Raw genomic sequence first — 13,751 nt, 5'->3', positions numbered from 1 at the left:
TAAAAGCAAATTGGAGCTGTAGAAATTCATCAATCAGAAGGGCATCCATCTATGCTTGGCCCTTGTGCATGCAAATGGGTTTTATTAGATAACTGAAATTTTCGTGAAAGAAACGTGCCAAGGAAGTGGAACAGAACCTAACAATGGTAAGCTTTAACTACCTCCAAAGTTCATATGTAAAGACCATGTTAGTAATTCTATCTTCTGGAGTTTGATAAGTCCAACATATATCTTAACTATATGAGATTACAAAACCCTCATCCACATCATTAAGGCCAACTCTCATTCCTAGTCATAAGGTTATGGTTCGGTTATACAATAAAAAACTTGTTTTTTCATTCATTTTAAGTGGATAAATATAAAATCTGCCCAAAATCCAACTGACATAATTGTTTAGATTGTAAATTCTTACAGGTTTAAGGACATTCATGTTAAGCTAGTATCAGCCGGGTAGCTCCCTAGCACTCGTAGGAATGTAGCAAACTCCTGCCAAGGAAGTAAAAGTTTAGATGCTTCTATTCAAAATAAATATCCATGAATCTAAAATGCAATTTCAAAAAGAAAAAAAAATACCTCTAGATGCCTAAGGGCATTTTGAGACCTTTGGTCAGCCATTGATGCTTCAAAATCCAGATAGAAAAGATAGTCAAAGTACCTGCATGTACAATTCAAAATTCTGCTAAGAGTTGTTTTTAAAGGGGTTCAACCTCTTTGCTTTGGATGGACGACAAATATCATTGAATTCTTCAAATCTTTTTACTCAGAGAGCAGAAATGATATTCATGCATTTTGAAAAGAAAAATGGAAGTTGAGGGTTCTCAGTTATTACGTTGTACATCCATTAATGCCGCCATTAGGTACACGCAAGGGCTGTTTACGCAAGGGGCGGCTTTCGATCTGGTAAAAATGAAAAACAATAGTTTAAACTATTAAAAAGAAGTTTGTGATCCATATACTCACTCCCCAAAAGCAAGAGGAAGAAAGCCAATTCAATGACAAAAAAGAGTACCTTTGTAAGGTTGATATTCCTCATTGAAAAAACATTAAGTGCTCTGGAAAGCACACCAGGCCCCTCCTCGAGAGAGAAAACTATACTTGTCTGTGAGATTTAATACCAGCCCTCAAACTCAATTAATAATAAGGAAATCAGATCAATGGATCGAAATTAAAAAGCCAAATGTCCTCTCTCTCACTCATCCCCCCACACAGACACAAAGTAGCATTAAGATGATCTAATACTCATTTACCGTTTTAAAACTTAACTTGAATGGTGGGTCAGTGCTTGGAATGATGGGCTCTCTTGCAAGCATAAAAACCTAGTATTAAAATACTATTCTAAATACTTACCTTGAATGGCCTGTCAGTGCTTGGGATAATGGGCTCTCTTGCAAGCATCAAAAATCGAGTAACATTGTCAGAATCATCCTGCATAAAAGATAGCAGTGGAATGAACAAAGATGACACCAACAAGCTGAGACCTTTGAGACGCATTGACGCAGGCAAAAACACTAAATAATAAGCTTATTTTAATTTATATAAGCCTTCAACTGAGTTATATATATATATATCTAAAAGGTTTTCTTTGTAATGGACTACTTTGATGGGCCTATAATATGGGTAGTAAGGAGCATGAATTTGATTTTTCGACGTTCTAGAGTTAGTTTATAATATAGTATTTCCAGCTTATATCTTTTATTTAGAAGTCCTAGCTGTGTTATGGATTTGCTTTTTAAGCTTTTGTCAGGAACTGTACTCGGATAGGGCTTCCCTATCCCAAGTAGGATTCTTATTCTAATAGTTCTATATAAAAGTTTGTAAGTTGCTCATAAGGGAGAATTTTATGGATAAAGTTTTTAACTTTTCTCTTCATTCAAGCCATGTGGATTCATTGTATGCTCGGTTGGAATTCCATAAGATTGATTCCTTAGGTCAGAGAACTCTTTTTATTTCCTTTCATATTGAACTTTTAGTTGATCCTCATGATACTCTGATTTCATTTCAATTCTCTTCCTGTTTTTGTAATCAGAATCAGCCTATTCTGTTAGTTTTTCTGTTTCAGTTCTGTTCTCAAGCATTCCGCTCTATTGATTCTCTTCTTTAATTTGTTTTGAAGTCTTAATATTTACCTTAAATCTGTTTCTACGAAAAATTATCAGAATCTAACCAGGTCCAATCACATCCTTATTTCAGTGGGAAAAATTAGAAAATTAAGATTACTGTTTTATCTGATCCTTGGGGGAACTCAACTGGAGTTTCATTGGATTCATATCAAGGTTTGAGAGTTCTCGAATTTCTAGTTTGAGGCCTTAATATGAATATTGTTTTCTAGGTGATTTCCGTCACATCATAAATCAGATTTCTGTCTTCCGTTCTGTTTCCTATACATTCCAGTTCCATTTATTGCATATGTCACATCAGTTTCTCAATTTTTATATCAGAAACCCTAGTTCCTGGCCATTATTAACAAGTTTCAATCCCTTTAACTCTTAATTTAGGGTTAGGGTTCTGTTATCTGCAGAAATACCTGAATATCTTGAGCTAGAATATTCAACCCGTAGATCCTTGCAGCTTTAGAGCTAGCAACTGCTCCCGCATCTTGGAATTTGTTGGCAAAAATATACTACACAGAGGGCATTGAAGTGAATTATGATGAAGAAAAAACTTCATTCTTTTTCAGTTTTCAACCATACACCAAAGTGGATTATGGCAAAAAATATCCTTGACTATATGAACATAATCAACTAATACTTTAGATTATCTGCACTAATTGAACATCAAAAGAACAAATAAAATATATCAGATGTCTAAGGTCATACAAGTGAGTTGTCCAAAAGATCTCATTCATAATGCTATTGAGTTTTGGTTCTAAATTGCCTTCTTTTCTAGTTTAGGTCTGACATTTGCTCAACGCTTGAGAACCTAGTAGACCAAATCTGACCACCACAGAGTAGGCTTGGAAAATTTCCCCCAAATGCACATACCTCAACAATAATCTGGGTTTTCAAACCAGCCATAAACTTTGACCAAACCAAAGCATAGCCATCTCTGGAGGCATGGATAGATAGCCCCTCTCATTGTAATTTGAACCATTCAATTATTTTACTAGGTATTTTAAATGTGAGAGGGGGAAAAGGGACATAAGTTCCTTCAAACTCTGCCTCATTTCCAAACCACTGAAGAAATGTCAAATTTACACCCATACGGCCATACCTGAGCAGCACCTGCAGTATCATCTACAGCTTCTCTGATGACTCCCAACTTTGTTAATGTGTTCTCACATTGAGCAAGAGCCTGAAAAGTAAAGGTCATGAATACATATCCTAACAAGAAGTTCCAATAAAATTTGAAAGAGATAACCGGCTAAGTTAATGGGTTAACATACTTGTGGGTGGCTAAGAACACGTTTTAGATCTTCCAATTTAACACCGTGATTAGCTAGCAAGCAATGTTGGATTGCAAGGTATACTTCCCCAACAATATGTAACCTGTGTCTAAGTAAGAGATCGTAATTTCGGTGGATGCTCCCCCCAAGAGAATTCTCAATTGGTAGAACTGCTCTATCAACAAGCCACTTTTCAACAGCCTGCAAGGAAAGAAATACAACGGATTTGCCTTAAATAGCATATATATATATATGTATGTATAGCAAATCACTATCAAAAGCCTCACTGAGGATGGATAAAAAAGTTTAAGGGTGTAGAAGTAAGGTAGTTGGTGGTTATAGAGAGAGGTTGAGAATTGAGAGATGCAGAGAATTATTGTTTGGTCTAATACCTTGAATAGACCCAGAGTTGAACATTGAAGATTAAGCTTTAGGATATAATAGCAGCTGGTATGGATGGGTTTTCAACAAAGAGCTGAATGAGCTTATGTAGATTTTGAAGTATTTGAGGTAAATGATGAATTATGAAGCTTGGGCTATGGAGAGAACTGGGGAGCATTAGCATACTAATAATCTGAGATAAAAGGAGAGGGACAATGTAATGGGTGAGCATTAGCATACTCTGGGAGTTGGCACCTAGAGATTCTTGAAAGCAGCATCAGCCCTTCAAGAGAGAACTGGGGACTGGTATCAGCGAACCAGAACATCAAATATAAGATAATCCACATATGTTTTCACATCTAGTTTATTATCATATACAGATTTAGATGCAAAGAGATCCAGCCTAAAAATTCATCTAAAGTAAGAAATAATTATTTGATTTAAGATAAACCAATTATGAAATTACTTTCTTATTTTTGTTAATGTTTACAATATGATAAAATTTTTATTGGTTATTATAGGATTTGGATTTGAGTATCCAAATCCTTTCGGAATTCAGATACTATGATGAAATACCCATTGGACACTCAAATGCTCCAAATTTGCTCTTGTCGCATCTCTGAGACACCCCCTCCCCCTCTTACAGTTAGAATTGGGGAAAAGAAAATAAAGTTGCTTATATTATTTCAGCTTTGGCTATTTTGGATCACTTCACTTCTAACCAAATGGAACCTAATCAAATTCGTAGTTTAAAAAAAAGCAACGCTCCCATAAAACACGTCTATGTATTGTAACCGAGTGACATCTTAGTTGCAGAGTGGAACGTAGGCAAAACATTAATCAATAATAGAAGGCCAAAACAGGATATGTAGAAGGGAAAGAGGAATCACATTGAAAGCAGTGTCGAATTGTTCACAAGCAACGGCTTCGCAATTCGGGTACGCCTTTTCAGCCGCTGCTTCACTGAACGCACCTTGAACTCCCTGAAATCCAAAATCATCAAACAGGACTCGGTATATGAATTGGCAATTAACAAATAAGCTCCAATGGCAATTTCGAACCTGAAACGCGACCCGGAGGCGATAGCCAGGGCTAGGCGAAATTGGCAAATCGGTGATAGATAGAGGCCCTGAAACCAACTCAAAACCCTAAAAGCATATAAGAATTAAGAAGGCTATGCCTATTGAAATGAAAAAGTAAAAAAAAAATGAAAGAGTACAGATTCTTCTCTTCAATTATTTGTTTACTTGGAAGTGATTGCGAATCCTTGGAAACAGGAGAATCTTCAAAACTATTCTGAAACTCGAGCGCTTGAGCGTTCTCCTTCTTATCACCTCCAATAGAATCCGACGCAAAAACCTTACGACAGCGTTTCATGGATTTTTTCGAAGGGACTTTAATGAATCTTCTCTCATATAGACTTTGATCCGCAGAAGCAATATTCCATATGCGTTTCTGCTGCTTCCAGGAAGAACTCTTCCACGTTCGGCCCAAGGTGGTTGCCGCCATTGCTGTTCTGTTCAAGCTGTGTTCTGCCGTGATGTATAAACAGATTCGTGACAAAGAGGGTTTGGCTTGGCCCCACCGGCCACCGTCCACACATGGGCGCTGCTGCGCCGCACGATGCGCACAGCAGCGCCCCCAGTACTGGGGGCGATAATGTTCCTTGGCTTTAGTAGTTACGGTAGTAAAATACTCAGAATTGGATAATGATGTAAACAACCTTAGCCGGATGCTTCGCTCTATTGACTATCAGATTAGAGTCCATAGATATCCGATGCCTATCGAACTGTCGGTTTGATAGATAGTTTAATGTACTTGTACGTCCTGAATCACGAACTTCTGCAGTTTGGATCTAGGTTTTAAGAGCGGGTAGGGTAGGGACTTGGGACTTGGGAGTTGGGAGTTGCAAATTGGGACAACTGGACTGGGTTCGAGTCCGTTATATTTAATCAAAGACACATGGCGCGAACGTTGCAAGCACGTCTGAACCGTCTGACTCAGCTTAATATTCTTTCTTCATGACGTAAATGTCCTTCTGGTCCTACCCTTGTAAGGAGTAAGGGTGTCAATCGAAGAAGCCCCCATTGAAGTTTAAACGGTAGTTGGAGTTGGACTAATTAAGGGGAAAAGATTGCTAATCGCTCGCGTGGTTATTGTGCCTATACATAAAAATCACATGAATTTACCATTCAACCCCTAGTGAACTTAAAATTTTCAGTCCAATAAATCCCCCTATGGGTCTTTATGTTCATGATGATGTAGGTGCTACACAATCAGACAACAATCTCTTACCCTTAAAATATATACGAGGCACATATCTTGATTTAAGCCTTTGACGGTAGTGGAAAAGATGGGTTGTAGGGAATTAAAAACAAATCTTGTGTCTACCATGGAATCTATAAATTGCACACGTAGTTGTATCATGTGAAAGGTTGATGTGGCAATAAATAAATGAAGGGAAGTAGTTCTCTGTCCAGGAATGTGGCCTACGCCAGCACTCCTATATGTCTATCTCTCTCCTCCTTAAAATAAGGAGGCAGAGATGTCTTTTCACATGGGGAGGAAAGAGATAGACTCATGGGCGTGCTAGCATAGACCACACTCCCGGACAAAGAACTTTTTCCCATAAATATATATATATATAAGTATGGAAAAGACTGGGCACATATTTTGTAAGCTAGCGCCTTCTATGTCTATCTCTTTCTTCCCTCCCCACTTTGAAATGATCTCCCTGCCCCTCTTATATGATGCTCCATCCTGTGCTTCCATTGGTGTTGCACACTGGCGGTGTGCCTATCCCTTTCTCATATATAATCTACAATTATACCTAATAATATTATCTATATATATATATAATGTATGTATGTATTATGTACAACAAAAAAACATGGCTAGCCTGGCTTTGTCAAGCCCTGAAATGACAAAAATAGGGGTTTGTTAGGGTCAATCAGGGCCAACCTAACCCAATCAGGATTGGGCTGGGTTGATCTGGATTGGAATATCTCAGCCCGACCTAAAGCTGGGTTGAGGTGAAGGTACCTAGGGATTGGTTGGAGTTTTAAAAAACCTGACCCAGCCCAACCAAGTTTCACCCCTATCAGATATTATCAGTCAGGTAGTGGTTTGGCATCAAATTCAGAAAACAACACCATATTGCCCAATACTAGTGATACGTATCGGTATCGATAATGGTCAATACAGATACGTAACAACTAAAAATATTTTCTCTTTACCATGGATGGAAAACTCGTTTCTTGTTACCTAGGCTGGTATGAAACTCAAGCCTAATTGACTAATCTGGTTTTACTTGGGCTGGGCTAGTTTTAAAGCCCATGGACCAAATAGATCGAGTAGGTAAATGTCTGTCCAAGTCATGATGAAAACCTTCGATCTAACAACCCATCCCAACCAAAACTCAGTAGGTATGGGCATGCAATATACAGTGCATGAATACAATCATTGTCCTAATAGGAGCTATGTTTCCTCCACAGCCCACACATGATTATATCTACGGTAATAAAAAAATGGTACCGAGATTAGTATCGTTCGGTCGACATCGATACTGATATTGATTCGGATCAACTGTATCAGGCCTAATCAAATGGTTTGCTCTCAATTTCAAATAAAAAAGCCCAGACAATTTCTATGAGTCAGCTTGCAGGTCACTGCAAAAATAACTAATTGTGAAGAAAAGAAGTATCCAAGAAATTTCTTTGCAAATAAGATACAATCCCTGGATACGACTCCAAAAGAATGGATGCCCAACTCATGCATCCATGAAAAATAGAAATTGAACAAGAGACCTGTTATTTAGAAGGAAGCCTTTTTTTTTTTTTTGTTTTGTTTTGTTGATTTTATTTCACTTTTCTTCCTAGAGCCAAACAGAGCCTACATAGTAAAGTACTAGAGTAAACGTTTTGGGGCTTATGGGCTTGGGCCTGCACTTCACAGGTAAATCCAAATTCGTCCCCCCACATGGGGCCCATCACGACTGTGTACAAAAAAACAAAGGAAAAGAAGTTAGGTGAATGAAGCCATGGAGGGCGGGGACCTCAGACCAGAGTCCAGAGTCCAGACTAGACACCTCGTACGTTATCAAAGAGGTTGTTTTGAGGTGTGAATCGTAATTCGTTTGCCCGGTTTCGCCTCTCTTTCTGTCCATTCTCCAAAACGGACAAAACTATGAGGTTCGTTTCTAACGGGGATGTGCCGTGTAACTTGGGGATGTCGTCAGAAGAAGTCCTCCTTCTGAAGACAAATTTGGTTCCGCAATTGATGGTATGGTTTTAAATATCGATCTCTCTCTCTAAATTAAGAGAAAAGAATGATGCCTGTAACCTGTGCCTAGACAAACGATCACATGAAATTATCACTCCATCCCTTTGAAATAAAAATCACATTCATATTGATGTTTTTGTGCATGTTCTCATTGGCTCTTACGTTGATGTAAGGCCACACGATCAATTGATGATCTCATGCCCTACAAATAATGAAGGAAGAAATAACGTTGTCAGGCTATGTATGTTATGCTAGCACCTCCCTGTGTCTATCTCTCTCCTCCTTCCTATGAAATGATACATCTACCCCGTGTTGTTGAAGGAGAAAGAGACCCACAATGACACACTTAGGCACTAATGTAACATACCCAACCTAACAATGTTCTTTCTCCCTAACTATAAATAGGGTCCAAGGTGGTTATACGTATGTGTTGCGAACCTTTTCTCACTTTTTCATATTGTAATTGTAAATATGACATAAATCATAAGTTTATCTACAATTAAATAAAATTCTAGATTTTTTCCCGTTGTTTTCAATATTAATTGTTTTTTTTTTTCTCACTTACGAAGTAACTTCATCCATCCTCCTTGGGAGAAACAAATATATACATTAACTATTTTTTTTTTTAAATTAATTGATTAACCCCAAGGGGCAGTGCAGTTGGCAAGGGAGGAGGCCTAAGGTAACTGAAGGTCTTGAGTAGACTCCGCCTCCCCCCTAGGGGCCATCTACTTGAGAGGAAACTCTCTGGTGAACATGGGGGCCCTAGTATGTCCCGGTTCATGTGTCCACGAGTCAACAAGTTTTGAATGAATGAAGCAGAGTAAAAACAACCTGATTTTCGAAATATGCGTCAAAGATGATTATAAGTCCAATAACACCTGCCAACTATTTTCATATGGCAAACAATCGCAAGCTCGGTTGGTTAGAGGCATTGCAGGTTGAGTGTATACCCCCTAGGAGGTCAAGGGATCGATTCTTTTTTATTGCATATTATGCCAAAAAAGGCACCTCTCTCTCCCCTTCCCCCTCCCCTCTCCCCACCCCCACCCTTAGTTGTAGATTGTGGGCTTGTCTTAGCCTTCCTCCTTTGTTTGTAATTGACCTGTGGGCCCTTGAGTATGATAGACTTAAAAATTAAAAAGTAAATAATAAACTATTTTTATATGAGACAATTTAGGGTAAATAATTTTAGAAAAAAAAAAAAAAAAAAAACTCAAAAAACACTCCACGTGTTCTTTAAGTCCTACCAATGCTAGCTCCTTTCACACCGGCAACGTAGATTATCCTTTACTTCACAAGGAGGGAAGACCATGGCCCCACAGTCCACTTCCCTTCCCTCGGCCCAGGTAGGTCCCACCTTGTCTTCCCTTCCATTCCATCTATTCACACTTCACACTCTCGTTCTTAAGTGGGTAGCTTCTTTTCTTTTTATTTAAGGAAAATCTCACGTAAATCAAGATATTCGTGTCTCAATCGGTGTTTGTGGGCCACGTGTTAGGTGGGACATACGGCGTCAGACATGGACCCACCATCCCACCACTCCGACTCGTCCCGCTTCACTGTTTCAAATTCCCCATTCCCACTTCCCTTCCCCTCCCCGTTTCTCTATTTGGTGTCACAGAGAGAGAGAGCTACTTATACAATTCTGTTTCGATACTATTTCTTTTGACTTATAATCTAAAGAAGATCGGAATCTTTAATCATCAATCATGATTTATTGTTTTATTATTATTTTAATTTCTATTTATTCAAGGCCCCATTACCAAGTTTGATATGATTGTCCTAATGATCCTGGCCACTTTTTTTTTTCTTTCTTCTTTTAAATAAATCCTGACCACTGGACTGGAACGGTTCGCTATTCAAACAAGGAGGCTTTCTTATCCACTGGTTGATGAATTATTTGTAATGGGTCCCACTACCTTCACGAATCACGAACAGCGGGCGAACCTCTTAGTGGAAGAGAAGGACCGGGTTCGATTGGTTCATCTTGTACTTTGTTCTGTATTTTAAAAATTGAAAATAGACTAGTAGAGGGCTAGGTTTTTTTGATGAAACTAGTAGAGGGCTAGATTGCAAGAGGCCATGCGCACTTTAGAATATTTTTTAACCCCAAAAACAAACAAAAGAACAACTTTGAACACCTGCAGGCCGCTAACACAGTAGATGACTTTTGTGGCATCGAATGCCAGACAATGCCGAGAAGTCTGTTACTAGCAGAACGCATCGGCAAAGAGATGGGCCAGAAAGATTTCTCACGTAAGAGGGCAGTAACGTTATTTCATACGAAGAGGAGAGAGAGATAAAGATAGCTAGCGTACCTTTTCTTCATTGTTCAGGTAATTATTTTTAGGAAAAAAAAAAAAAAAAAACCCAAAGAACATTGCCCAGTAACGGGGCTCTTGCACTAGCATGGGGTCAATGAAAGGACATACAAGACTAATCAAACTGACATTGACTAACCAAACTCTTTCTCAGCTCAATTTTGGTTTAAGTTTTTTGAAAACAATCTAAAAGACCAATCAAAGCCACCATATGGATTGAAATCAGAAAAAATTATATAAAAATTAGGGAAATTTATGAAACACCCCTTAAAAATGGGTCGAAATTCGGATCATCCCTTGAAATTTGAAAATACTCGGATCACTCCCTCTACACTAACGGAGTTAGTCTGCTGTTAGTTATTGATGTAAAAAGACTATTTTACCCTTATACTAAATCATTAAAATTAAATTTACCATATTACCCTTTCCTTCATCTTCAACCTAATTTCATCCTCTTCCTCACACCTGTAAGTTCGCCGGAGAGTCACCGACGAGAAGGAAAAAAAACAAAAAAATCAAGAGACAACGGTCTCCATTGGAAAATTTTGGGGTTTTGATTTAATCGGAAAACGTATATGGCTGGAGGATCATCCATAAAAAAAACCCTAAATCTCATATTTTTCAAAAGCCTAAGAAGCAAGAACTGCGGCTTCCCCAATCCACTTCAAATCCCATGGTGCAAGCCGTCGCAAACCAACCTGTATCAGTTGCCATTGAAGCAAGCGGCAATGCATTCCAGTTCTATTCAGAGGTACGTATATAATTTATCTCCATCTAAAACAAAAAGAGAAAACAGAGGATCTGGAATTTTGTTTTCGTTCTCAATTAAATAGTGTAATATAGTTCCTACCAATCCAAAATTAGTATTTAATTAATATGTAATATAAAAATTAAAAAGGTTCAAAACTGAAATAACTCTACAAATGTGATGATTGATGATGAACACAGGGGGGATTCACTGGACCTTGCAGAACAGAGTTGGATCATGGGGTGGCGATTGTTGGGTATGGAACAACTGTTGATGGGACTAAGTACTGGATTGTGAGGAACTCATGTGGAGCTGAATGGGAAGAGCAACAGCGTGATGTCTCAGCCAAAGAGGGACTGTGTGGCATAGCCATGGAAGCTTCTTATCCCATAAAAAACTCTTCTGAACAAGTTCTAAAGGACGAACTCTAAGAAGTGAGGATTGAGTGTATCATCTCAAAATTGTAGAGTTATTTCAGGCCATTCACGGCGTTTCCTTGAGGCAAAACCCTAAGGGTTTCATTTGTCTTTCTGTTGATTTGGGGAAGAAGAGGGAATATTCCCCTCATCCTTATAAACTTAAAAAAAATTGGGGTTTTTAGATCTAAGGGTAAAAAGTAGCTTCACATTAACCAAGGGATAGTTTAGGGTTTTCAAAAAACTTAACTAGCTGACTTCATCACTTAACTAACGGTAAGGTTGAATCTGAGTATTGGGCTCTATTCCAAGGGGTGATCTTAGTATTTTCAAATTTCAAGGGGTGATCCAAGTTTTGACCCATTTTTAGGAGGTGTTTCATAAATTTTCCTAAAAATTATTGTTTTTCTCACATCATTTCCTTGTTTTTTTATATATAAAAATGAGACCAAAAAGATAATGGAATACCGACAAGAGATAGTTAAACAAAATCGATAATGAGTTGAAATCATCCGGATCAATAGTTATTGTTTTCAATTTGTTTATTATAGATCAGGCATCTAATCGGTTCGATTTTGATCTTGTACAATTTATTTATTTTTTTTTTTAAATTCGAATCAAAATTGAGGCAACTATCTAACACCCTTACTCAATTATCATTTAAAGTTTGAGTTCTGAATGAGATTTCCAAACTACAAACTACAAGGTGATTTTTATAGGATATGTTTGCCTGAAGAATTCTATTACATTCAATCATTAGAAAAGGTGGGGGAACTCAATCACCTACCAGTGCATGAATGCTTCACGTGTGATTTTGTGATGACACATTTCGTTTTGCTTTCATAAATACATCTCTATATTACCAATTAGAATGCTTAGAGGCGTTATCAAAAAATATATAAAAAAAGTGTTTAACGGAACATTTATAAAACTTAAGACATGTGTTATCACGAAACTCGAAGTCAGGGTTGGGGGTTGGAGTGTTGGACAAGCAAAAAAGAAAAGCCCCGGATGGGTACGGGTAGAAAAGGGATCGGGTCAATAAATAGGGAGAGCCTAAATTTCTGGTAGTTCTTGGATTCTCTTGTGGAGTGCAGAGATTCCTTTTAATCTGCCTTACTCATACAGTGTTGTGTCGGGCACATGTTTGCTTCCACTTTCGCTTTACCTCTCTTGGGGGGAAAGGTTTTGACTGGTTACTTTGACTGATCAACGAACTTGACTGATACCAATGATAGCAGTATGCATGGGTCCCACCTTTTAAATAGGGTAAGGGCCTACTGAAAGGGAGGCTCGCCCAGCTGTGATGCTGGTGCAGGGGTGCATCATAGGTAGGCTTTGGAATTTTAATTCAATTAATTGATGGGATTTAAAAACCGAAGGAGCTGCTGCTTCTGGTTAGGATTCAAGACCCAACTCCGACCGACCGGTGCGATCAATTATTGTTGTTTTAGATTCCACTATACCACAAGCGAGTGGCTCAAAGGAACGGCATTTGATCGGGCTGGTAGACCCAGCTAAATGAAAGAATGGGATTGGATGAAGATAAAGTTAATGGTTTCTTTAAGGGTATCAATCGTGACAGTTCGGAAGGTTCCGGTCCCAATTTTGGTCCCAATCTTGGTCCCAATCCCAGAATTGTCTGGTTTATTAAAAGGTTTCAGAATTAGGATTTGATCTTGATTATTAATAGAACTGTCCAGACTCTAGTTCGTTGATCTTGATTATTAATAGAACTGTCCAGACTCTAGCTCTTTAATGATTCGCACTTAAACACTCAAATAATTCGTTTGCCAAAAGAAAAAGAAATTCATATAAATTCCTTTCTTTTCTCCCTGATAATTCTGATACAGCTCTTATAAATTATAGCCATTATGTACTTGATGGTTCCGGTTCGGATTCCAGCCAGTTTTTTTATTGGGTGTTTTTTTTTCCTTCCGGTTCTAAAACAATTAGAAAACTCATCCCAAATTGTCCCTTTCGATTTAGCAATGGTCCCAATATCATCTCTCAAACTATATAGTATATTAAGGGGTGCCAAAGTTCATCCTGACGATTTCTTCAACCCAAACCCAAACCCAACCAAACCCTCATCATTCGGTCGTTTTATGAAACCAGTAGAAGTTAAAAAGAGGTCGAGGGACACATCACTAAAGAGAAGTGATATGATTTTGATTGAAGGAGTTAAAAGAGCTAGGGACAGACTTAAAATGATTATA

General features: G+C 38.1%; 1 protein-coding gene across 1 annotated transcript; it reads right to left on the bottom strand.

The window, feature by feature from the left end:
- Positions 1–260: 260 nt before the first annotated feature.
- Positions 261–5,282, bottom strand: LOC122648830 (arogenate dehydratase 2-like). Its single transcript, XM_043842096.1, has 11 exons — positions 5,011–5,282; positions 4,825–4,892; positions 4,654–4,746; positions 3,383–3,583; positions 3,211–3,291; positions 2,525–2,620; positions 1,348–1,425; positions 1,010–1,099; positions 830–897; positions 574–655; positions 261–486 (listed from the first exon to the last, which is right to left on the bottom strand). The coding sequence occupies exons 1-11, from the start codon at positions 5,270–5,272 to the stop codon at positions 427–429; spliced, it is 1,179 nt and encodes a 392-aa protein (XP_043698031.1). The 5' UTR covers positions 5,273–5,282; the 3' UTR covers positions 261–426.
- Positions 5,283–13,751: the final 8,469 nt, after the last annotated feature.

This window comes from Telopea speciosissima, chromosome 1 (genome assembly GCF_018873765.1).
Source record: "Telopea speciosissima isolate NSW1024214 ecotype Mountain lineage chromosome 1, Tspe_v1, whole genome shotgun sequence".
Classification (NCBI taxonomy): Eukaryota; Viridiplantae; Streptophyta; class Magnoliopsida; order Proteales; family Proteaceae; genus Telopea; species Telopea speciosissima.
The sequence above is the reverse complement of the archived record's forward strand: the minus strand, read 5'-3'. Positions and strand labels throughout refer to the sequence as shown.

What these genes read in the sequence shown, in the direction of transcription:
- LOC122648830 (XM_043842096.1), bottom strand. Translation starts at nt 5,272, where the DNA reads ATGGCGGCAACCACCTTGGGCCGAACGTGGAAGAGTTCTTCCTGGAAG. An exon ending in ATACTGCAGGTGCTGCTCAG is followed by an intron (nt 2,621 to 3,210) that starts GTATGGCCGTAT and finishes CCCTCTGTGTAG; the next exon opens with TATATTTTTGCCAACAAATT. An exon ending in GGCATTAATGGATGTACAAC is followed by an intron (nt 656 to 829) that starts GTAATAACTGAG and finishes TTGTACATGCAG; the next exon opens with GTACTTTGACTATCTTTTCT.